General features: G+C 74.1%; 2 protein-coding genes across 2 annotated transcripts in view; both read right to left on the bottom strand.

Annotated features, from left to right (window-relative positions):
• MEGF8 (multiple EGF like domains 8) overlaps window positions 1-14,423 on the bottom strand; it is a 51,423-nt gene extending 37,000 nt beyond the window's left edge. Inside the window, 10 exon segments of the mRNA XM_039512749.1 lie at window positions 3,130-3,330; window positions 4,285-4,476; window positions 4,960-5,123; window positions 5,581-5,728; window positions 7,005-7,112; window positions 7,585-7,742; window positions 8,844-8,963; window positions 11,069-11,214; window positions 12,248-12,428; window positions 14,200-14,423. Coding sequence (XP_039368683.1) covers window positions 3,130-3,330; window positions 4,285-4,476; window positions 4,960-5,123; window positions 5,581-5,728; window positions 7,005-7,112; window positions 7,585-7,742; window positions 8,844-8,963; window positions 11,069-11,214; window positions 12,248-12,428; window positions 14,200-14,323 — 1,542 coding nt within the window. The 5' untranslated portion in view covers window positions 14,324-14,423.
• Window positions 14,424-16,035: 1,612 nt separating this feature from the next.
• Window positions 16,036-21,813, bottom strand: LOC120390120 (multiple epidermal growth factor-like domains protein 8). Its single transcript, XM_039512433.1, has 6 exons — window positions 21,696-21,813; window positions 19,668-19,868; window positions 17,678-17,841; window positions 17,292-17,498; window positions 16,515-16,695; window positions 16,036-16,124 (listed from the first exon to the last, which is right to left on the bottom strand). Exons 1-6 carry the CDS (start codon window positions 21,811-21,813, stop codon window positions 16,048-16,050), a joined length of 948 nt encoding a protein of 315 aa, XP_039368367.1. The 3' UTR covers window positions 16,036-16,047.
• Window positions 21,814-22,005: the final 192 nt, after the last annotated feature.

Here is a 22,005-nt window from a genome sequence, read left to right as displayed (position 1 = left end):
GTGAGCGGGCGCGTGAGAACCGGGGGGCACCCCGGCACCCCGCCCCCAGGGCGCCCCCAGCCCCCCAGGGCACCCCCAATCACCCCCAGCCCCAGAGCACCCGGCACCCTGCAGCCAGCCCCAGGGCACCCCAATCACCCCAGGGCACCCCCAGCCCCCCAGGGCATCCCCAGGGCACCCTGCAGCCAGCTCCCAGGGCACCCCAATCACCCCCAGTCCCCAGGGCACCCCGGCACCCCACCCCAGGGCACCCCAGCCCCAGGGCACCCCCAGCCCCCCAGGGCATCCCCAGGGCACCCCCAATCACCCCCAGCCCCCCAGGGCACCCCGGCACCCTGTAGCCAGCCCCCAGGGCACCTCCAATCACCCCAGGGCACCCCGCCCCAGGGCACCCCAGCCCCCAGGGCACCCGGCACCCTGCAGCCAGCTCCCAGGGCACCCCCAATCACCCCAGTCCCCAGGGCACCCGGCACCCCAGCCCCAGGGCACCCCCAGCCCCAGGGCATCCCCAGGGCACCCCAATCACCCCAGTGCATCCCGGCACCCCAGCCCCCAATCACCCCCAGCCCCCAGGGCACCCCGGCACCCCGCCCCAGGGCACCCCAATCACGCCCAGCCCCCCAGGGCACCCCGGCAGCCAGCCCCCCAGGGCACCTCCAATCATCCCAGCCCCCAGGGAACCCCAATCATCCCCAGCCCCCAGGGCAACCTAGCAGCCAGCCCCAAGGAACCCCAATCACGCCCAGCCTCCCAGGGAACCCCAGCAGCCAGCCCCCATGGCACCCCAATCACCCCCAGCCCCTAGGTCACCCCTGCAGCCAGCCCCCAGGGGACCTCCAATCACGCCCAGCCCCCCAGGGCACCCCGGCAGCCAGCCCCCCAGGGCACCTCCAATCACGCCCAGCCCCGGGCACCGCTGCAGCCAGCCCCAGGGCACCCCAATCATCCCCAGCCCCACAGGGCACCCCGGCAGCCAGCCCCAGGAACCCCAATCATCCCCAGCCCCACAGGGCACCCCGGCAGCCAGCCCCCAGGGAACCTCCAATCACCCCCAGGGCACCCTGACAGCCAGCCCCAGGGCACCCCAATCACCCCAGTCCCCAGGGCACCCCCAATCACCCCCAGCCCCCTAGGGCACCCCGGCAGCCAGCCCCCATGGAACCCACAATCACACCCAGCCCCCCAGGGCAACCTAGCAGCCAGCCCCCAAGGAACCCCCCCTCACGCCCAGCCTCCCAGGGAACCCCAGCAGGCAGCCCCCCATGGCACCCCCAATCACCCCCAGCCCCCTAGGTCACCCCTGCAGCCAGCCCCCCAGGGCACCTCCAATCACACCCAGCCCCACAGGGCACCCCGGCAGCCAGCCCCCAGGGAACCCCCAATCACCCCCAGCCCCACAGGGCACCCCCGCAGCCCGCCCCCAGGGCACCCCCAATCACCCCCAGCCCCCTAGGGCACCTCCCAATCAGCCTGCAGCTCCCCTTCCTACCCCAGCCAGCCCCTCACCTTTCCCCACCTCACAGCACCCCAAGCATCCCCCTGCAGGTGAGTACACAAGGGGAGAGGGTCGGGGGTACACACGGTGTGGGGATGGGGTACACACTGCCACCTGCCAGAGGGACGGGGTGGGTCTGGGGGTTCACACGGGGTGGGGACATAGGGGTAAATGGGGTACACAGGGTGGGGGTACACACAGGGTGGGGTACTGGGGTTACACATGGGGTGGGGATACATGGGGGCACACAGGAGGTACCGGGGTTACACATGGTGCAGGGGGCACAGGGTGGGGGGCACACAGGCGGCCCGGGCGTTACACAGTGGGCAGGGGTACATGGTGAGGGTTACGCGGGAGGGTACATGGTGGGAGGCACACAGAGGATCCTGGGGTTACACAGGGGCAGGGGTACATGGTGGGGGTTACATACTGGGCGGGGGATACATGGGGGCACACGGGGAACCGGGGCTACACACAGGGCAGGGGATACGTGAGGGCACACACAGGAGTCCTGGGGGGTTACACAGGGGCAGGGGTACATGGTGGGGGTTACATACTGGGCGGGGATACATGGGGGCACACGGGGAACCGGGGGCTACACACAGGGCAGGGGATACGTGGGGGCACACACAGGAGTCCTGGGGGTTACACAGGGGCAGGGGTACATGGTGGGGGTTACATACTGGGCGGGGATACATGGGGGCACACGGGGAACCGGGGCTACACACAGGGCAGGGGATACGTGGGGGCACACACAGGAGTCCTGGGGGTTACACAGGGCAGGGGTACATGGTGGGGTTACATACTGGGCGGGGGATACATGGGGGCACAGGGGAACCGGGGGCTACACACAGGGCAGGGGATGCGTGGGGCACACACAGGAGTCCTGGGGGTTACACACAGGGGCAGGGGTACACGGTGGGGAGCACACGGGTTACACACAGGGGTCCCGGGGTTACACACAGGACAGGGGATACGTGGGGGCACCGGGGTCCCTGGGTGACACAGGGGCAGGGGCACAGGGCGGGGCACACACAGGGGCGGGGTGACACAGGGGCAGGGGCACAGGGCCGGGGGGGCACACAGAGGGGCGGGGCCCAGGGCGGGGGCACACACAGGGGCAGGGGTGACACAGGGCAGGGGCACAGGGCGGGGGCACACACAGGGGCAGGGGTGACACAGGGGCAGGGGCACAGGGCGGGGGCACACACAGGGGCGGGGGCACACACAGGGGTGGGGCACAGGGCGGGGCCCCGGGATGACACAGGGGCAGGGGCACAGGGCGGGGTGACACAGGGCGGGGCCCAGGCGGGGGCACACACAGGGGCGGGGCACACACAGGGGCGGGGCCCAGGGCGGGGGGCACACACAGGGGCGGGGGGCACACACAGGGGCAGGGGCACAGGGCGGGGGGCACACACAGGGGCGGGGCACAGGGCGGGGGGATACGTGGGGGCACCCGGGGGTCCTGGGGGGCACACACAGGGGCGGGGGGGCACACACAGGGGCGGGGCCCAGGCGGGGGGCACACACCGGGGCGGGGCACCGGGCGGGGGGATACGTGGGGGCACCCGGGGGTCCCGGGGGGCACACACAGGGGCGGGGCCCCGGGCGGGGGCCCCGGGGTGACTCACGCTGCCGCCCGGCACCCCGGTGCGGTCCCACACCAGGGTGAGCTCGCTGCTCTGCCCGCTGCCCGAGCCGTTGAGATGCCCCTCGACCTGCACCAGGTATTTGTTGCCGCGCTCGGGGCTGCCGAAGAGCCGCTGGGCGCCCGGGCGCTGCAGGGGGCGCGTCTCCTTCTCCTGCTGCACGGCCCAGCGCCCCACCTCCTCCTGCCACGGGCCGGGGGTCAGGGGAGCCGCGCCCCACGGCGCCCCGCTTCCCCTCCGCAGCGCCCGCTTCCCCGCCCACGGCGCCCCGCTTCCCCCCCGCCCCTGGCGCCCCGCTTCCCTCCCCGCCCCACGCCCTTCGGCGCCCCACCTCCTCCTGCCACGGGCCGGGGTCAGGGGAGCGAGCCCCACGGCGCCCCGCTTCCCTCCCCACGGCGCCCCGCCCCTCCGCCCCACGGCGCCCCGCTCCCCCGCCCCACAGCGCCCCCTTCCCCTGCCCCACAGCGCCCCCACTTCCTCCCGCCCACGGTGCCCCCTTCCCCTCCCACAGCGCCCCGCTCCTCCCCTCCCACGGCACCCCGCTCCTCCCGCCCCACGGCGCCCGCTTCCCCCGCCCACGGCGCCCCACTTCCCCTCCCGCAGCGCCCCGCCTCCCACCCCACGGCGCCCCACCTCCTGCCATGGGCCAGGGGAGCCAGAGCCCCACGGCGCCCCCGCTCCCCTCAGCGCCCCGCGCCCCACGGCCCACGCCCCCGCCCCACAGCGCCCCACCTCCTCCTGCCACGGGCCGGGGGTCAGGGGGAGCCGAGCCCCACGGCGCCCCCCGCTTCCCCGCCCCACAGCGCCCCACTTCCCGCCCCACGGCGCCCCACCTCCTCCTGCCATGGGCCAGGGGGGAGCCAGAGCCCCACAGCACCCCCCCCTTCCCCATCCCGCCCCACAGCGCCCCACCGCCACCTGCCACGGGCCGGGGGTCAGGGGGAGACAGAGCCCCACGGCGCCCCACTTCCCCTCCCGCCCCACGGCGCCCCACCTACTCCTGCCACGGGCCACAGGGGAGCCAGAGCCCCGCTGACCCCGCTGACCCCGCCCCAGCTGCCCCTGGCCCGCTCCCTGCAGCACAGACCCCCCGGCCCCACGCTGGGGCAGCCCTGACGGGCCCGGCTCCCCCTTTACCAGCTCGGGGGCGTTGGGGGCGCGGCCCAGCTTGGCGACCACGTGGAGGCGCTGCACACGGGCCCAGACGGAGACGTGGGGGGCAGGGGGGGGCCCGGCCAGCAGCGGGTAGATGAAGCCCTTGTAGACCAGGGAGACGTCCATCTCCGAGCTGGGGCTCAGCGTGATGGTCGTGCTGCGGACGATGGACACCTGGGGGGACACGGGGGTCAGTCTGCTGCGGCCCCCCCCCGCGGGGCACCCCTCTGCTGCGGCCCCCCCCCGCGGGGCACCCCTCTGCTGCCAGCTCCCTCCCGCCGGTGCTGCGAGCTTCCCTCGGCAGTGCCCCCTCGCCCCCCTCCGTGGGGCACCCCTGTGCTGCCAGCTCCCTCCCGCCGGTGCTGCGAGCTTCCCTCGGCAGTGCCCCCTCGCCCCCCTCCGCGGGGCACCCCTCTGCTGCCAGCTCCCTCCCACCAGTGCTGCGAGCTTCCCTCGGCAGTGCCCTCTCACCCTGCTATGAGGAACCCCAGTGCCCGAACTGCTCCCCTGGCAGCTCCCCCCTGCCTCCCCATGGGGGACCCGGTGCCCAAACTTCTCGCCCGGCAGTGCCCCCCCGCCCCCCAGGGACCCAGTGCCCGAGCTGCCCCCCCAGCAGCACCCCCTGCCCCCCAGGGACCCGTGCCCGAGCTGCCCCACCTTGTCGGGCTGCGAGTCGTTGCGGGGGTGCTGGTAGGTGATGAGGTGCAGGCCAGGCAGGAAGTTGAGGTGTTGGCAGCTCTCCAGGGAGGTGATGAACACGGGGCGCGGCCCCCACCAGCCGTAGGTGCCCGAGATCTGCCCCACACGGCACCGGCTCTGCTCTGGGGGGGGGGCGGAGAGGATGAGCCCCCACAGGCCCCATCTCTCCCCCAGGAATGCAGCCCCCCTCTCGGGAAACGCAGCCCCCTGCCACACCCCCTTTTCCACACCCCCCCATTCTACCTCCCAGGAACACAGCCCCCCTGCCCTGCCCCATCTCCCCCAGCAAATCCAGCCCCGAATCCCCTCTGCACAAACCCCCCCAGCCAACCCGCCCCTCCTAGAGTGATCCCGGACCAAGGAGGGGCCGGGGGCAGAGGAGAGGCGGGTGGGGAGGGAAGGGGGCTGGAGGAAGGAGAGGCGGGTGGGGTAGATGGAGGAGGGACTTGGGGGAGGGAGGGGCCGGGAGCAGAGGAGGCGGGTGGGGAGGGGTCGGGGGGCAGAGGAGGCAGGTGGGGAGGGGGCCGGGGGGCAGAGGAGGCGGAGGGACAGGTGTGGCGGGGGTCGGGGGGCGCTCACCAGCCACAGGCATGCAGGTCTCATTCTGCACACACCAGCCAAAGGGCCCCGGCGTGCGCGGCAGGTGGGGGCCGGCCCCCCCAAACGCCAGGCAGGACTCACAGTCCACCAGGAGCCGGGCCAGGCCCAGGCAGCCGGTGCTGGGGCACTGAGAGAGTGAGAGACAGAGAGAGACGTCAACTGGGGAGCACGGCCAGTGCCCCCCCTGCACCACCCCACATCGGGAGAACCCAGGAGTCCCAGCTCCCATCCCCCAAGCTCTAGCCCAGCAGACCCCAGTCCCCTCCCAGAGCTGGGGAGAGAACCCAGGAGTCCAGGCTCCCAGCCCCCCCTGCTCTAACCACCAGCCCCCACTGCCCTCCCAGAGCCGGGGAGAGAACCCAGGAGTCCAGGCTCCCAGCCCCCCCTGCTCTAACCACCAGCCCCCACTCCCCTCCCAGAGCTGGGAGAGAACCCAGGAGTCCTGGCTCCCAGCCCCACCCTGCTCTAACCCAGCAGCCCCCACTCCCCTCCCAGAGCCGGGGAGAGAACCCAGGAGTCCTGGCTCCCAGCCCCCCTGCTCTAACCACCAGCCCCCACTCCCCTCCCAGAGCCGGGGAGAGAACCTCACCCCTGAGGGTGTGATGAAGTGGGGGATTTTCTTAAGTGTTTTGCATGAACACTGTGTGTGCCTCAGTTTCCCTGGGTGCTGCATGTGTAAGGAGGGGTGGGAGGGGGGTTGTTATTGCAGGGGGCAGGTGTGACCTCGCCCAGCAGCCGGGACCCCGGACACTGGTCTGGAGATTGGGGACCCAGCGACTGGGGACGGGGAGGCCTGGCCGGGCTCGGGAGCAGCCGGTTCTGGCCAGGGGAGGGGGACAGGGGGGCAATGGGCTGAGGAGAGAGGGGCCCGGGGACCTGCCCAGCCGGGTCCAGCCGGGGGAACAACTGATGGCAGAGAGGGGCCCAGCGGCCTGGTCACCCGGGACCGAAGACAAAGGGGGGGGGGCGGGATGGCTCAGTGGTTAGAGCACTGGCCTGCCAGGGGTGTGGGTTCAATCCCTGTGGGGCCTCTCCGGGATCTGGGCACAATCAGCACTTGCCCCCCTAGTGAAGGGGGCTGGACTCGATGACCCTTCGGGGCCCCTTCCAGCTCTAGGAGACAGACAGACAGAGAGGGGGAGGGGATTTAGGGGGCTCGGCCGGAAGGAAGGGGCTGGGCTGGGAGCCCATGGGGCCGGGGCTCAGACTGGCCGGGCCGAGGACCCTGAGACCTGCCTGGGCTGGGTCCCGACGCTCAATAAACCTCCCGTGTGACGCTGGCAGAGTCACTGCAGCTACAGGGCGGGGCTGTGGCTCCCTCTGGGGGTGGGGGTCCCAGGGACTCCCGGGCTGGAGGGCGGGCCCAGGGGGCGAGTGGGGCAGAGGAGCCGGGGGTCACTCACGTTGCTGTGGGGCGCGGGGCTCTGGCAGGCATCCAGGCACCAGGAGCACTCGGGGTCCTTCCCGCAGGTGCTGCTCTCCGAGTACATGGAGCAGTAATCCAGGTGGTACTGGGGGGGCAGGGCAGTGAGGGAGGGGCTGCCCCTCGACATCCCACCCAGCCAGGGACCCCCCTCCCCAGCCACAAACCCCTGACCCCTCCTCCCCCACCAACCAGAGACCACCCCCGCCCCCCGACTCCACACCAGAGAGCCCCCTGGCCGTCTCCCCACGTAGAGCAGCAATAACCCCGGGGGGGGGGGGGGCGAGGGGGAGTTAATGGCCCCCCAGGCAGCTCCCCTGCAGCCAGAGCCTCCTTGTCCCCCCAGCCAGGACCCCCCAAGCCAGATCCCCTCCACGGCCGGAAAAGGGAGGGGGGGGTCACTGATCTGTTCCCATGAGCTCCTAGGGCGCGGAGGGGAAGCCGGGAGTCCTGGGGGGCAGCAGGAGGTGGGGGGGGCTAGCAGAGGTTAGGGTCCCCGTGGCAAAGGCTCAGGACGGAGGGGGCACTGGGGGGGTGGCAGGGCCCCAGGGGTCACTTACGTTCTGGGCAGGCACCTGGAAGACGAAGGTGGGCACCTTGTAGGCCACGAGGTCCCCACGGGGGGCCCCGCTGAACCCCCCCGCCACCAGCAGCACGTTGTCCTGCAGCACGGCCGCCACGTGGGAATAGCGCCCCCCGGCCGGCCGCCCGGCCCGCTCTGCCGAGAGGGGAGCGTCAGGCTGGCGCCGGGACCCTGGCCCCTGCCCCCGCCCGGCCAGCTCTGCCGGGAGGAGCGTCAGGCGCGCCGGGACCCCTGGCCCCCTGCCCCCGCCCGGCCGCCCGCCCGGCCCGCTCTGCCGAGAGGAGCATCAGGCCGGGCGCCGGGACCCCTGCCCCCAGCCACCCGCCCGGCCGTCCGCCCGGCCCGCTCTGCCGAGAGGAACGTCAGGCCGGGCGCCAGGACCCCTGCCCCCGGCCACCCGCCCGGCCGCCCGCCCGGCCGGCCCGCTCTGCCGAGAGGGGAGCGTCAGGCCGGCGCCGGGACCCCCTGCCCCCCGGCCGCCCGCCCGGCCCGCGCTGCCGGCAGGGGAGCATCAGGCCGGCGCCGGGACCCCTGGCCCCTGCCCCGCCCCGGCCCGCTCTGCCGAGGGGAGCATCAGGCCGGCGCCGGGACTCCCTGCCCCCCGGCCGCCCGCCCGGCCCACTCTGCCGAGAGGGGAACATCAGGCCGGTGCCGGGACCCCCTGCCCCCCGCCCGCCCGCCCGCCCGGCCCGCACTGCCGAGAGGGGAGCCTCAGGCCGGCGCCGGGACTCCCTGCCCCCGGCCACCCGCCCGGCCTGCTCTGCCGAGAGGAGCATCAGGCTGGCGCCAGGACCCCTGCCCCCGGCCGCCCGCCCGGCCCGCTCTGCCTAGAGGGGAACATCAGGCCGGCGCCGGGACGCCCTGCCCCCCGGCCGCCCGCCCGGCCGCCCGCCCGGCCCGCTCTGCCGCGAGGGGAGCGTCAGGCCGGCGCCGGGACCCCTGCCCCCGGCCACCCGCCGGCGCCGCCGCCCGGCCCGCTCTGCCTTGAGGGGATCCTCAGGCCGGCGCCGGGACGCCCTGCCCCCCGGCCGCCCGCCCGGCCCGCTCTGCCGAGAGGGGAGCATCAGGCCGGCGCCAGGACCCCCTGCCACCTGGCCGCCCACCCTAACCCTAACCCTCACCCCACCCCGTCCACCAGGGCTCCCCCCCCCGAGCACCAGCCGCTGGGACAGCCCCCCCTGCTCCCCTGGGGCACCCCCCTCTCCCCGAGCTCCCTAGGGTACCCGAGCCCCTCACCGTGGGGCAGGCTCCGCGCCAGCGCCTGGCCGGGCACCCACTGGTGGCAGCCCAGGTGGTAGAAGAAAAGTTCGTCCTCGTAGCACTTCTCCTCGTGGTAGTGAATGTGCACGTTGCCCCCTGCGGGCGAGGGGGGGGTCAGACCGGGGGGGCAGCACAGACCCGGGGGGGGGCTAATTCTCACTCACCACAGACCCCACACGGGGGGCTGATGATGGAGCGAGGAACAGGATGGAGGGGTGGGGGGGGAGCACATAGGCGCCAATGATGGGCCAGCATACGGCGGAGTCACCAGCACCCAGGGTCACGGGAGGGGCACTCACCGGGGTGGGGTTCGTGGGGGCAGGTCAGAGAGGGGTGCGACGAAGTGGGGCTGTTCTTAATGTTCCCTCTGAATACTGGGGGGGGCTCGGTTCCTGGCCGACCCTCTGTCGCCTGGCAACTAATGGCCGGGGCCCTTCCCCACTGCAAGGGGATGCTAAAGGGGGGGGAGAACAAAGGGGGTCAGGTGACCTCCTGGCCCAGGAAAGGGGCTGAGCAGAGGAGGGGGGGCTGGAGGGGGGCGTCAGTCTGGAGCTGGCTGGGGACGAGGAGTGAGGGCAGACGGGGGGGTCTGGCTCACTGCCCCCCAGAATGGACCCGGCCGAGGGGTCCGGTACCTACAGGCTCTGTGTTAGACCCTGTTCCTGTCATCGAATAAACCTCTGTGTTACTGGCTGGCTGAGAGTCACGTCTGCCTGCGCAGTGGGGGGGCAGGACCCTGTGGCCCCCCCCAGGACCCCGCTGGGGGGACTCGCTGGGGGAAGCGCACGGAGGGGCCGAGGAGGCTGAATGCTCCAAGGAGAGACCCAGGAGGTGAAGCCGTGGGAGCGTCTTGCCCTGCAGACAGGCTGCTCCCAGGGAGAGGAGGCTCCCAGAGTCCTGCCTGGCTCGGTGGGGAGCAGCCCCAGAGCAGCGCCCGGGGACCCCGGGACAGACGGGGCCCCAAGTGGTGAGGAGGGTCCCAGCAGGGAGGTCATGGGGGTCCCAGTGGGGGGTCAGAAGGGGGACAGGGGGTCCCCATGGGGAGGGTCAGAGGGGGTTGGGGGGTCCCAGCAGGAAGGGTGTCAGATGGAGGTGGGGGGTCCCAGTGGGGGTCAGAGGGGACAGAGGGATCCCAGTGCGGGGTCAGAAGGGGATGGGGGTACCAGCGGGAGGGCAGGGGGGCCCGGTGGGTGGTCGGGAGTCCCCATGGGGGGGGTCAGAGGGGGGACAGGGGGTCCCGGCAGGGGGTCAGAGGGTGTCACAGTGGGGGGTGGGGACACAGGGCCCTGCACCCCCACGTCCTGCGACTCCCCGGGGCTCTCAGCCAGCCAGTGAAGCAGGTGGTTTATTCAGACGGCAGGACACAGGCCAGGACGGGTCTTGCCGGCACAGACAGCAGGACCCCCCCGAGTTAGGTCCATCTGGGGGCCCCAGGGAGGCCCCAGCCCTGTTGGTCGGGGCCCCCCCCTTTCCCTACGAGCTCCAAACCTGAAACTCCCCCCAGCTCCTCCCGCAGCCTTTGCCCAGTGTCCCGGGCAGAGGTGTCACCTGGCCTCCAACCCCCCTTCTGGGGTCTCAGGTTACCTGCTCAGGTACCTCCCTCCCCAGGGCAGCCCCCTGCCACCTTCCCAGGCCAACGCCCCCCACTCAGATACTCCCCCAACACCACATCAAGAACATTCCCACCTCCTCACAGCGGGGTCCCGGAGGGGGGGGGCAGAGGGGGTCCCAGCAGGGGAGTCAGAGGGGGGTCCCAGTGGAGGGGTCAAGGGCATCCCAGTGGGGGAGGTCAGAGGGGGGTCAGGGGAGTCCTGTCGGGGGTCCTGGTGGGGTCACAGGGGTGGGGTCCCAGGGGTCAGAGGTGGGGGTCAGAGGGGTCCCCGTGGGGAGGTCAGAGGGGGTCAAGGGGTCCCGGGGGCTGGGGAGGTCCCTGCGAGGGTCCCAGCGGGGGCTCAGAGGGGTTCCGTGGGGAGTCAGAGGAGGGTCAGGGGTCCCAGCAGGGGGCCTGGGGGTCCCTCGAGGGGTCCCAGTGGGGTCCCCATGGGAGTCAGAGGGGGTCAGGGGTCCCCCGGCGTGGGACTCAGAGGGGTCCCCGTGGGGAGGTCAGAGGGGTCAGGGGTCCCGGCGGGGGGGGTGGGGGGGTCCCCACGAGGGGTCCCGGCGGGGGGGCGGGGGGGTCCCCGCAGGGCGCGGTCGCTCACCGTACACCACCATGTAGTTGCCCAGCAGGCTGGCGCTGTGGAAGGCCCGTTCCCGGGGGCCGTGCTGGGGGTCGCGCCCGCGCAAGGGGCTCCAGTGGCGCAGGTCCACGTGGAACAGGTCCGTGCTGTTCACTCGCATGCTGAATCTGGGGGGGGCGGGCGGTCAGCCGGGGAGACCCCCCAGCCCCCCACTGTGCCCCCCCAGCCCTCAGCCCCGCCCCCGCCTCTCCCTGGGCCCCTCAGCCCTCAGCCCCACCCCACATCTCCCTGGGCCCCTCAGCCACATCCCCCAGCCCCCCCAGCCCTCAGCCACGCCCCCGCCTCTCCCTGGGCCCCTCAGCCACATCCCCAGCCCCACTGTGCCCCTCAGCCACATCCCCAGCCTCAGCCACGCCCGCCTCTCCCTGGGCCCTCAGCCCCGCCCCGCCTCTCCCTGGGCCCCTCAGCCACATCCCCCAGCCCCCCACTGTGCCCCTCAGCCACATCCCCCAGCCCTCAGCCCCGCCCCGCCTCTCCCTGGGCCCCTCAGCCCCGCCCCGCCTCTCCTGGGCCCCTCAGCCACATCCCCAGCCCCACTGTGCCCCCAGCCCTCAGCCGCCCCGCCTCTCCTGGGCCCCTCAGCCACATCCCCAGCCCCCAGCCTCAGCCCCGCCCCGCCTCTCCTGGGCCCCTCAGCCTCAGCCCCACCCCGCATCTCCCTGGGCCCTCAGCCACATCCCCAGCCCCACTGTGCCCCTCAGCCTGGGCCCCTCAGCCCCGCCCCACCTCCCTGGGCCCCCAGCCACATCCCCAGCCCCCACTGTGGCCCTCAGCCACGCCCCGAGCCTCTCCCCGCCTCTCTCTGAGCCCCCAGCCACACCCCAATCCCCACTGCGCCCCTCAGCCCCGCCCCGCCTCTCCCTGGGCCTCAGCCACGCCCCAGCCCCCACTGTGCCTCAGCCACGCCCCGCCTCCCTGGGCCCCAGCCCCGCCCCCACCCCACTGCGCCTCAGCCCCGCCCCCACCTCTCCCTGGGCCCCCAGCCCTCAGCCACGCCCCAGCCCCACTGTGCCCCTCAGCCCCGCCCCACCTCTCCCTGGGCCCCAGCCTCAGCCACGCCAGCCCCACTGGGCCCCCCAGCCCTCAGCCCCAGGCCCAGCCTCTCCCTGGTTCCCGCAGCCCAGCCCCCGCCCCGCTCACCGAGCTGTGGAGGGCCGGTGCCCCCCGTACACCAGCAGGGCGCGGGAGGGCGGGTGGAAGACCATGGAGTGCCCGGCGGCAGCAGGTGCCTTCCCCCCGGCGGGTACCACGCGCTCCCACTGCCACCTCTCCAGATGGAAGCGGAACATCTGCGAGGAGAAGACGTCCACGGCAGTGCGGCCTGTGGGGGGAGCAGGGTTAGCGGGGCTCCAACCCCCACTGCACCCCCCTGCTCTAACTACTAGCCCCCACTCCCGTCCCAGAGCTGGGACACAACCCAGGCGTCTGGTGTGATGAAGTGGGAATGTTCTTAATGTCGTGTCTGAGTTCTGTGTGTGCCTCAGTTTCCCCTGTGTGTTACTCCAGGACCGAGGTGGGGGGGTCAGGGTGCGTGAGCGGTGCAGAGACCCCTAGAGGGCAGGTGTGGCTGTGACCGGCCGACACCCTGTATCCAGAGCCCGTCGCCTGCAGGGGTGTTGGGGCAGCCCGGGTGACCTGCTGGCCCGGGAGGGAGGCGACAGGCGGGTCTGAGGCTGGGCTGCGGGAAGGACTCGGGGGGGGCCCAGGGATCCCTGCTCCCGGCACTATCGAGCTCTGTTCTGCACACGACGACGACCTGGCACAGGGCGGCCCAGCGGCCCCCGCAGGGGGAACAGAACCTACTGCAGTAACGGCTCCGTCGCACTCGGTGTGGAGACGTTGGGGGGCCCCTCGCGGGGAGCCCTGAGCTCCCCCGGGTGCGTTAGCCGCCCCCACCCACCAGGGCTGGTTCGGGTTCGCTCCAGAGGTCACCGGGATGCCGCGGACGGGCAAACCCAGGAACCTTCTGCCTTCTCTCGTTTAGCCCAATCTGCTTTCCAAGCCTCCTTCGCACCGCAGCGAGTGCACGCGGCAACGGACGCGCCCGAAAGGTTGTGGGGCGTAAGGGGGGGGCCTGGAGGCGCCTGGATTCGCTGAGCTTCACGGGATGTTCCGACGTTAGCCAGGATCAGTCCCCGTCCACGTCACTCGCTGGCTGGGAGTCGCTGCGGGGTGGGGCCCTTGGGGGGGGGGCGATGTCACGCCGGAGGGAGGGGGCGGATTGACCTGCGAATGTCGGGGGGGCTGTCTGCATGGGGAGGAGAGCAGGGGTGACTTTAGGGGAGGGACGGGACCTGAGCCTGTAACCTGAGCCAGGAAGGGGAGGCGACACCTTTCCCGGGAGCTGGACAAAGGGAGAGCGGGGGAGGGGAGAGGCGGCTGGAGGGGGTTGGGTTTCAGGAACCCCAAGTCTGGGGTCTAAGCTCCCTGCCCCCCAGAGGGACCCGGCTGGGGGTCCTGGTTGTACCCACAAGCCCTGCTGGGGGCCGTGCTCCTGTCGGCTAATAACCCGTCTGTGTCCCTGGCTGGCTGAGAGCCCCGGGGAATCGCGGGGGTGACAGGCTCCCCAGGGGCCCTGTCCAGGGGGACTCGCTGCGGGGGGGCCGGGGTGAGCGGGGGGCCGAACGCGCCGAGCAGGCTCCTGGCCCCGGTGACAGGTGCCCTGCGGGAGACGCTGCCCCAGAGTCCTGCCTGGCTTCACCCGGAGCCCTGAGAGCCCCCAGCCCGGGGCCCCGGGAGTCCTGGCTCCCAGCGCCCGCTCCCCGTCCAGAGCCAGGGAGAGAACCCAGGAGTCCTGGCTCCCACCCCCCTGCTCTAACCACCAGCCCCCGCTCCCCGTCCAGAGCCAGGGAGAGAACCCAGGAGTCCTGGCTCCCAGCCCCCCCGGCCCTAACCCACCAGCCCCCGCTCCCCTCCCAGAGCTGGGGAGAGAACCCAGGAGTCCTGGCTCCCAGCCCCCGCTCCCCGTCCAGAGCCAGGGAGAGAACCCAGGAGTCCTGGCTCCCACCCCCCTGCTCTAACCACCAGCCCCCGCTCCCCTCCCAGAGCCGGGGAGAGAACCCAGGAGTCCTGGCTCCCAGCCCACGTCTCACCTCCGAAGACGTACAGCCACGTGTCGACCACGGCTGCAGCGTGGCTGGCCAGGCCGGGGGGCGGGGAGCCCGTGGCATTGGGGGGGGCCAGCTCCAGCCAGCGCCCCTCGTGGGGTCGGTACATCCAGACGTCGCTGGCCAGGACGCCGTTGGCCAGCTCCCCGCCACACAGCACCAGGCAGCCCTGCCAGGCCACGGCCACGTGGGAGTGACGGGCCGCCTGCGGGGAGAGAGGGGGTCAGCGCTGGGGGAGGGGACACACCGCCGCAGGGGGGCGGGGGGGTGACACAGTCTGTGCCAGCCCGGCCTGTCGCACTCGCTCCCCCCCACGCCGGGCCAGGAGCTGGGGACGTAGGACCGGGGACGACTGTTCTTTGCTGCCCCAAGCACGGCAGGCAGGCGGCTTTCGGTGGCACGGTCGCTGGGCATGCGGATTCGGCGGCGTTTCTGCGGGTGATCTGCCAGTGCTGCGCCACTGCCGTCCCCGCCGCCAAAGCCGTGGGACCGGCGGCCCTCCCGCAGGCATGCTGCCAAAAGCCACCTGCCGGCCACCCTCACAGCAGCCGGCAGGCTGCCCCCCCAGCTTGCCCCCCCAGGCATCACTGGCGCCTGGAGCCGCCCCTGCACAGGACGTGGTTTGAAACCTGCCACCAGCATCCCTGGGAGGCAGCGGAGGAAACGCGGGAATGCGAAGCTGGTGGAGCTGGGGGGCCGTGACTAGCGCCTGTCTAAGCAAGCGGGGGCGGGGGGGTCTGCCCTGGAGAAAGGGCCCAGCCAGGGCGTCCCGGAAGCGCCATGGAGCCAGCCAGCCGGGGGGAGACGCCGGGGGGAGACGCCCAGACTGGCTCTGCCCTTTCTCGGATCCCTGCAGAGGGTCCCGGGCCCCTGCGAGGGCCGAGCACGGAAACCCGCGGCCCGGGACTGGCCCAGAAAGCGAGCGGCTCTCGGGTGCCGGAGGAGCTAGAGACGCTCCCCCCAGGCTGCCGGGAACTGGGGCCGGGAAGGGAGCGGCAGCCTGAGCTCACCCCGCCCCGGGGACCGGGGTCACTGAGCCCTGGGGGAGACAAGCCAGGCGGGACGTCCCCTTTGGCACCGAGGCCGGGCACACGGTGTGGGGGAGGGTGCTGGGGAGCCTCTCAGCTGGGCCCAGCGGGGGGGGGGGAATGGGGCATGGGGGCCATGGGGACGTGCCGGGAGGAGGGGCATGGGGGCACAGAGGGACGTACCGGGAGGAGGGGCATGGGGCGCGGCGGGGACGTGCCGGGAGGAGGGGCATGGGGGGCGCGGCGGGGGACGGGGAGGAGGGGCACGGGGGCACAGAGGACGTGCGGGAGGAGGGGCACGGGGTGCGGCGGGGGACGTACCGGGAGGAGGGGCACGGGGGCACAGAGGGGACGTACCGGGGAGGAGGGGCATGGGGGCACGGCGGGGGGACGTCCCGGGAGAAGGGGCACGGGGACGTCCCGGGAGGAGGGGCATGGGGGCACGGCGGGGGACGTCCCGGGAGGAGGGGCACGGGGGCACAGAGGGGACGTCCCGGGAGGAGGGGCACAGGGGGCACAGAGGGGACGTGCCGGGAGGAGGGGCACAGGGGCACGGCGGGGGGACGATCGGGAGGAGGGGCACGGGGAGCACAGAGGGGACGTGCCGGGAGGAGGGGCACGGGGGCACGGGGGACGCCGGGAGGAGGGGCACGGGGGGGATGTACCGGGGAGGAGGGGCGGGAGGGTACGGGGGGGGGACGTACCGGGGAGGAGGGGCACGGGGGGGATGGACCGGGGAGGAGGGGCACGGGGACGTGCCGGGAGGAGGGGCACGGGGGCACGGCGGGGGACGACCGGGAGGGGCTCAGCACCCGGCGCTCCACAGGTTGGAGGTGAAGTTGTAGATGACGAGGTCGCCCAGCGCCGTGTTCAGGTCCAGCCCTTGGGAGCAGAGCAGCTGTGAGGGGGCCCCAACACCTGCCCCTCCCCTGCCCCCGTCCCCACCCTGCCCCACCTCCTCCCACCCTACCCCTGCCCCCACCCCTGCCCTGCCCCACCTCCTCCCACCCCGCCCCACCCTGTCCCACCTCCCCCCCCCCCACCCCCCGGCCCCTCCGTCCCCACCCTACCCGGCCGACCTCCTCCCCTGCCCCCATCCCCACCCCCACCCTGCCCCACCTCCCCCCGTCCCCACCCCTACCCTGCCCCACCTCCTCCCAACCAATCCCCCGCCCCTCCATCCCCACCCCAACCCTGCCCCACCACCCCACAACCCCAATTCATCCCCCACACCCCCCGTGCCCCAAGCCCCGCGGCGGCGGCGTCTCTGACCCCCGAAGATGTAGAGCGCCCCGGTGGGGGGCAGGACGGCGCCGGCGGCAGCCGTGCGGGGCCGGAAGTGGGGGTCCCCCGAGCTCAGGTTGTACCAGCGCCCGGCACCCTGGTTCTCGCCCAGCGCCAGGTCACAGGCCTCGCCCACAAAGCCTGGCTGGCACCGGCACCGGTCAGACTCCTGCGGGGACAGACACATGGACAGAGGGTCCTGGCTCACAGACCCCCAGCCCTGGGCCCTGGCCCATCCCTCCGTTCACAGGGGAGAGGGAGCAGTGGGGGGAGTGTCTCACTTGCCTGGTGGCGGGGCAGGGGGGCTCACCTGGTTGCAGGCCCCATGGCCCAGGCAGTAGCTGGCGCAGTGGGGCACGGGGGGGGGGAGTGGGGGCTCAGGGAGGCCGGGGGGGCTCACCTGGTCGCAGGCCTCATGGCACAGGCAGTAGCTGGCGCAGTGGGACATGGGGGCAGTGGGGCTCAGGGGGCTCACCAGGTCGCAGGCCCCGTGGCCCAGGCAGTAGCTGGCGCAGGGGGCACGGGGGCAGTGGGGCTCAGGGGCCGGGGGCTCAGGGGGCTCAGGGGGCCGGGGCTCACCTGGTCGCAGGCCCCGTGGCCCAGGCAGTAGCTGGCGCAGGGGCTCAGGGGCCAGGGGCAGTGGGGCTCATGGGGTCGGGGGCTCACCTGGTCGCAGGCCCCGTGGCCCAGGCAGTAGGTGTCGCAGTGGGGCAGGGGGGGGCAGGGGAGGCTCAGGGGGGGCTCAGGGGGGCCGGGGGGGCTCACCTGGTCGCAGGCCCCGTGGCCCAGGCAGTAGCTGGCGCAGGGGGGCACGGCGCAGTCCGGCCCCCCCCAGCCAGGCCGACACTGGCACTGGCCGTGGGGCTGGCAGGCGCCGTGGCCGGAGCAGCCGCGGGGGCAGAGCGAGACCCGGTAGCTGGCGTTGAAGCCCAGCAGGTTGTAGTTGGCGTCGCTGAACAGGTGCAGCAGCATCTGGCGGGTGGGGGGGGGGATGGGATCAAACACGTGGGCCCCCAACCCCCCACCTGCCCCCCCACAGCCCCAGTAACCCCCCCTCCTCCAAACTCTGCCCAGCGCCCCCCTTCCCCCCCCCGGACCCCACTGCCCTCCCCCGGACCCCGCCCCTCCCGCAGCCACCCGGGGGGGGTCACCTTGCCGGAGGCGGCCTCCAGGGGGGGGGGCAGGGTGCTGCCGCTCAGGCTGGCCAGCAGGGGGCAGCGCGGGGAGTCGCCGTCGTAGACGAAGAGGTAGTCGTAGGTGCACTCGGTGTCCATGAACAGGAAGGTCAGGAGCACCCGGTGCCGGCTGCTGGGGGCTGAGAGACACGGGGGGGTCAGACACGGGACCCCCCCACCGCCCCGCCATGGGGAGCACGGCTCCCAGCATGCACCACGGCACCCCCGGGGCCCTGACCCCCTCCCCCAGGGAGCACGGCTCCCAGCATGCACCACGGCGCCCCCGGGGCCCTGACCTCCCCCCCACGGGGAGCACGGCTCCCAGCATGCACCACGGCGCCCCCGGGGCCCTGACCCCCCCCCCAGGGAGCACGGCTCCCAGCATGCACCACGGCGCCCCCGGGGCCCTGACTCTCCCAGGAGCACGGCTCCCAGCATGCACCACGGCGCCCGGGCCCTGACCCCACAGGAGCACGGCTCCTGACACGCCCCACAGGAGCACGGCTCCCAGCATGCACCACGGCGCCCCGGGCCCTGACCCCAGGAGCACGGCTCCCAGCATGCACCACGGCACCCCCAGGGCCCTGACCCCCCCCCCCCACAGGGAGCACGGCTCCCAGCATGCACCACGGCGCCCGGGCCCTGACCCCACAGGAGCCCGGCTCCCAGCATGCACCACGGCGCCCCCGGGGCCCTGGCCCCCCCCCCCCGGGGGGCGCGGCTCCCCGCCTGCCCCACGGCGCCCCCGGGGCCCTGACCCCACACAGGAGCACGGCTCCCAGCATGCACCATGGCACCCACGGGCCCTGACCCCACAGGAGCACGGCTCCCAGCATGCACCACGGCGCCCCGGGCCCTGACCCCCACAGGAGCACGGCTCCCAGCATGCACCACGGCGCCCGGGGCCCTGACCCCCTCCCCCAGGGAGCACGGCTCCCAGCATGCACCACGGCACCCCCGGGGCCCTGACTCCCCCCGCGGGGAGCACAGCTCCCAGCATTCACCACGGCACCCCCGGGGCCCTGAACCCCCTCCACGGGGAGCACTGCTCCCAGCATGCACCACAGCGCCCCGGGGCCCTGACACCCCACAGGAGCACGGCTCCCAGCATGCACCACGGCGCCCCCGGGGACCTGAGCCCCGCCCCCCCGGCGCACGGCTCCCAGCATGCACCACGGCGCCCCCGGGGCCGTGTCCCCCGCCCCCAGGGAGCTGGGCTCCCTGCATGCACCACGGCGCCCCCGGGGCCCTGACCCCCCCCCCACAGGGAGCACGGCTCCCAGCATGCACCACGGCGCCCCCGGGGCCCTGACCCCCCCCATGGGGAGCACGGCTCCCAGCATGCACCACGGCACCCCCAGGGCCCTGACCCCCCCCATGGGGAGCACGGCTCCCAGCATGCACCACGGCGCCCCCGGGGCCCTGACCCCCCCCCCCGGGAGGACGGCGCCCAGCCTGCACCCCGGCACCCCCCGGGCCCTGGCACCCCCGGGTCCCGCTCCCCCTCCCGGACCAGGGCACGTTCAGCCTTTCGCTGCTGGAGCAGAGAGCCCCCGACCCTGGGGCTGAGTCCCCACGACCCTCCCTGGCCCCGCTGAGCGGCGGGAGCTCCTGGCAGCTCTGGGGCAGGGCTCCGAACCCTCCAATGGTCCTCGGGGCTCTGCTCCGGCCCCGCCCCAGCGTGTCACCAGCCGGCGAGGAGCGCGGGGCCCAGCTCCGGGCGTGGGGGCCGCGGGGAGCACGGGGATCACAGGGCCCAGCGCTGGGCATGGGGGATGCAGGGATCACGGGGCCCGGCGCCGGGGGCGCAGGGCCCAGCTCCGGGCGTGGGGGGCCCCCAGCCTGGGCCCCGAGGGGAGGTCCCCCCCAAGTCCTGCTCGAGGCCCCTTTGTGCAGCCCGGGCTGGCGCAGCCCCTGTGGCAGGGCTGGGGGCTGATGTGCGGCTGGCGCCCCCCCGTGCCCCCACCTTCGATCAGCCACTCGCAGTTCCCGTTCACAGAGTAGTTGCCCGGCCCGTCGCTGACGAAGCCCTCGGTGCCCCGCAGCACCTGGCGCTGCCCCTTGCAGTCGCCGGCGCCGGCCCAGCGGGCCCCGCTCAGCGCCAGCGCCAGGCCAGCGGCAGCAGCAGGCCGGGCCGCGGGCGGGGCGGGCGCCGTCCATCGCCGGGCTCAGCGGGGGTCGGGGGGCTCCATGCGCCAACCTGTGCGGGGGAGACGGGGGTCAGGGGCGGGACCGTGCGGTGACCCCCCCGGTCCGGCCACGGCGACTCCCCACCTCCATCCCGACCCTGTCCGGCCACGGGCGACTCCCCACCCCGGTCCGGCCTGGGCGACTCCCCACCCCCATCCCGGCCTGGCCGTGGTGACTCCGTCCGGCCACGGGCGACTCCCCACCCGGTCGCCTGGGCGACTCCCCACCCCATCCCGACCCCTGTCTGCACGGGCTGATCCCAGGCGCCCCAAAAGACCCGCGGGGTCAGGGCCCGCAGCGACGGGGAAGGGCCCGGGCGGGGTGCAGCGGGCGGGGCCTGTAGCGCAGGGATCCCGGGGCTGGGGGTCTGGGCGCTGCAGCGGGGACGGCGGAGCCCGGGGGCAGGAGGCCTCGAGGGTTGGGGGACCTGGGGCCCATAGGCCGGGCAGGGCCGGTGCGTGGGGCGATGGGGCGGGCGGTCTATAGGGGCTAGGGCCCGTTGGGGCGATGGGGCGGGGGCTATAGGGGCTATAGGGCCCGTTGGGGCGAGGCGATGGGGCGGGGCTATAGGGGCTATAGGGCCCGTTGGGGGCTATAGGGCCCGTTGGGGGGCTATAGGGCCTGGGGCGATGGGGGCTATAGGGGCCTGTCTATAGGGGCTATAGGGCCCGTTGGGACGGGGGCGATGGGGCGGGGCTATAGGCCGGGCCGGTCTATAGGGGCTATAGGGCCCGTTGGGGGCTATAGGGCCGTTGGGGGGCCTAGGACCGGTCTATAGGGGCTATAGGGCCCGTTGGGGCGGGGGCGATGGGGCGGGGGCTAGGGGCCGGGCCGGTCTAGGGGCTATAGGGCCCGGGGGCGATGGGGGCCGGGGAGCGATGGGGGCCCGTTGGGGCTATAGGGACTATAGGGCCCGGGGGCGATGGGGAGGGGGCTAGGGGCCGGGCCGGTCTATAGGGGCTATGGGGCCCGGGGACTATAGGGCCGGGGGCGATGGGGAAGGGGGCTAGGGGCTATAGGGCCCGTTGGGGGGGCTATAGGGGGACTATAGGGCCCGGGGGGGCGATGGGGCGGGGGGGCTATAGGGGCCGGGCCGGTCTATGGGGGCTATAGGGGCCCGGGGGGGGCGATGGGGGCCGGTCTCTCTCTCACCCGCTCGCTCTGCCCGTGGCGGACTCCGGGCCGGGAGCAGCGAGACGCGGGGCCAGAGCGGCGCGCGGGACCATAGAGCGGGCGGGGCTGCGCGGCGGGAGGGGCCCGGCCCGGCCGCTCTGGGCTCCCGTCTCGCTGGTTCCGGCCCGGGGCTGGCGCGGGGGGGGCTCGGCCGGAGGAGGAACAGGGACCCCCGGGAACGGCCCCGCCCCCGGCCGGCGCGTGCGAGCTGCGGGCGGGGCGGGGCTCGCGGCACAGACGGACCCGAGCCCGGCCCCGGGGCGGAGCCTGCAGCCGCCGAACGCCCCGTGGGCGGGTCCCGCCCGGACCCCGCCCAGACCCGAACCGGCTCCGAGCTCGGCGGGGGGGGGGGGTCAGGCCGGGGGCGATTAACCCGTCCCGGCCCGCGCGGGGTCCGATCAGACTCGCGACGTCACCGCCCCGCCGGGCGCTGGGGCCCAACAGCCCCATTCCGGGCCGCCACCCGCACGCTCCGCCCCACAGACCGGCTCCGGGCCCCACCCCACCACACTTCGAGCCCCGCACACTCTGGGGCCCGCCCGCCACTCCGAGCCCCTGCCCCCCACCTCCCCCCTCTGGGCCCCACCCCCTGCCCCCCATCCATTCCAGGCCCTCCCCCCCCCCCACAGACCTGCTCCAGGCCCCACCTCCAACCCCCCCGACACCCGCTCCGCCCCCACTCCGGACCCCACCCCCGACACTCGCTCCGGCTCCCCACAGACCCGCTCCGGCCCCACCCCACCACACATTTCGCAGCCCCGCACACTCTGGGGCCCCCGCCGCCACTCCGAGCCCCTGCCCCACCTCCACCCTCTGGGCCCCACCCCTGCCCCCACAGACCTGCTCCAGGCCCTGCCTCCAACCCCCTCCAGGCCCCGCCCCCACACACACCTGGGCCCCCTTGCCCCCCACTCCACAGTCCAATAGAAACACGCGAATCC

This window comes from Mauremys reevesii, linkage group 24 (assembly GCF_016161935.1).
Source record: "Mauremys reevesii isolate NIE-2019 linkage group 24, ASM1616193v1, whole genome shotgun sequence".
Lineage (NCBI taxonomy): Eukaryota > Metazoa > Chordata > Testudines > Geoemydidae > Mauremys > Mauremys reevesii.
Note: the sequence above shows the minus strand (reverse complement) of the source record. Positions and strands in the feature narration are given on the sequence as shown.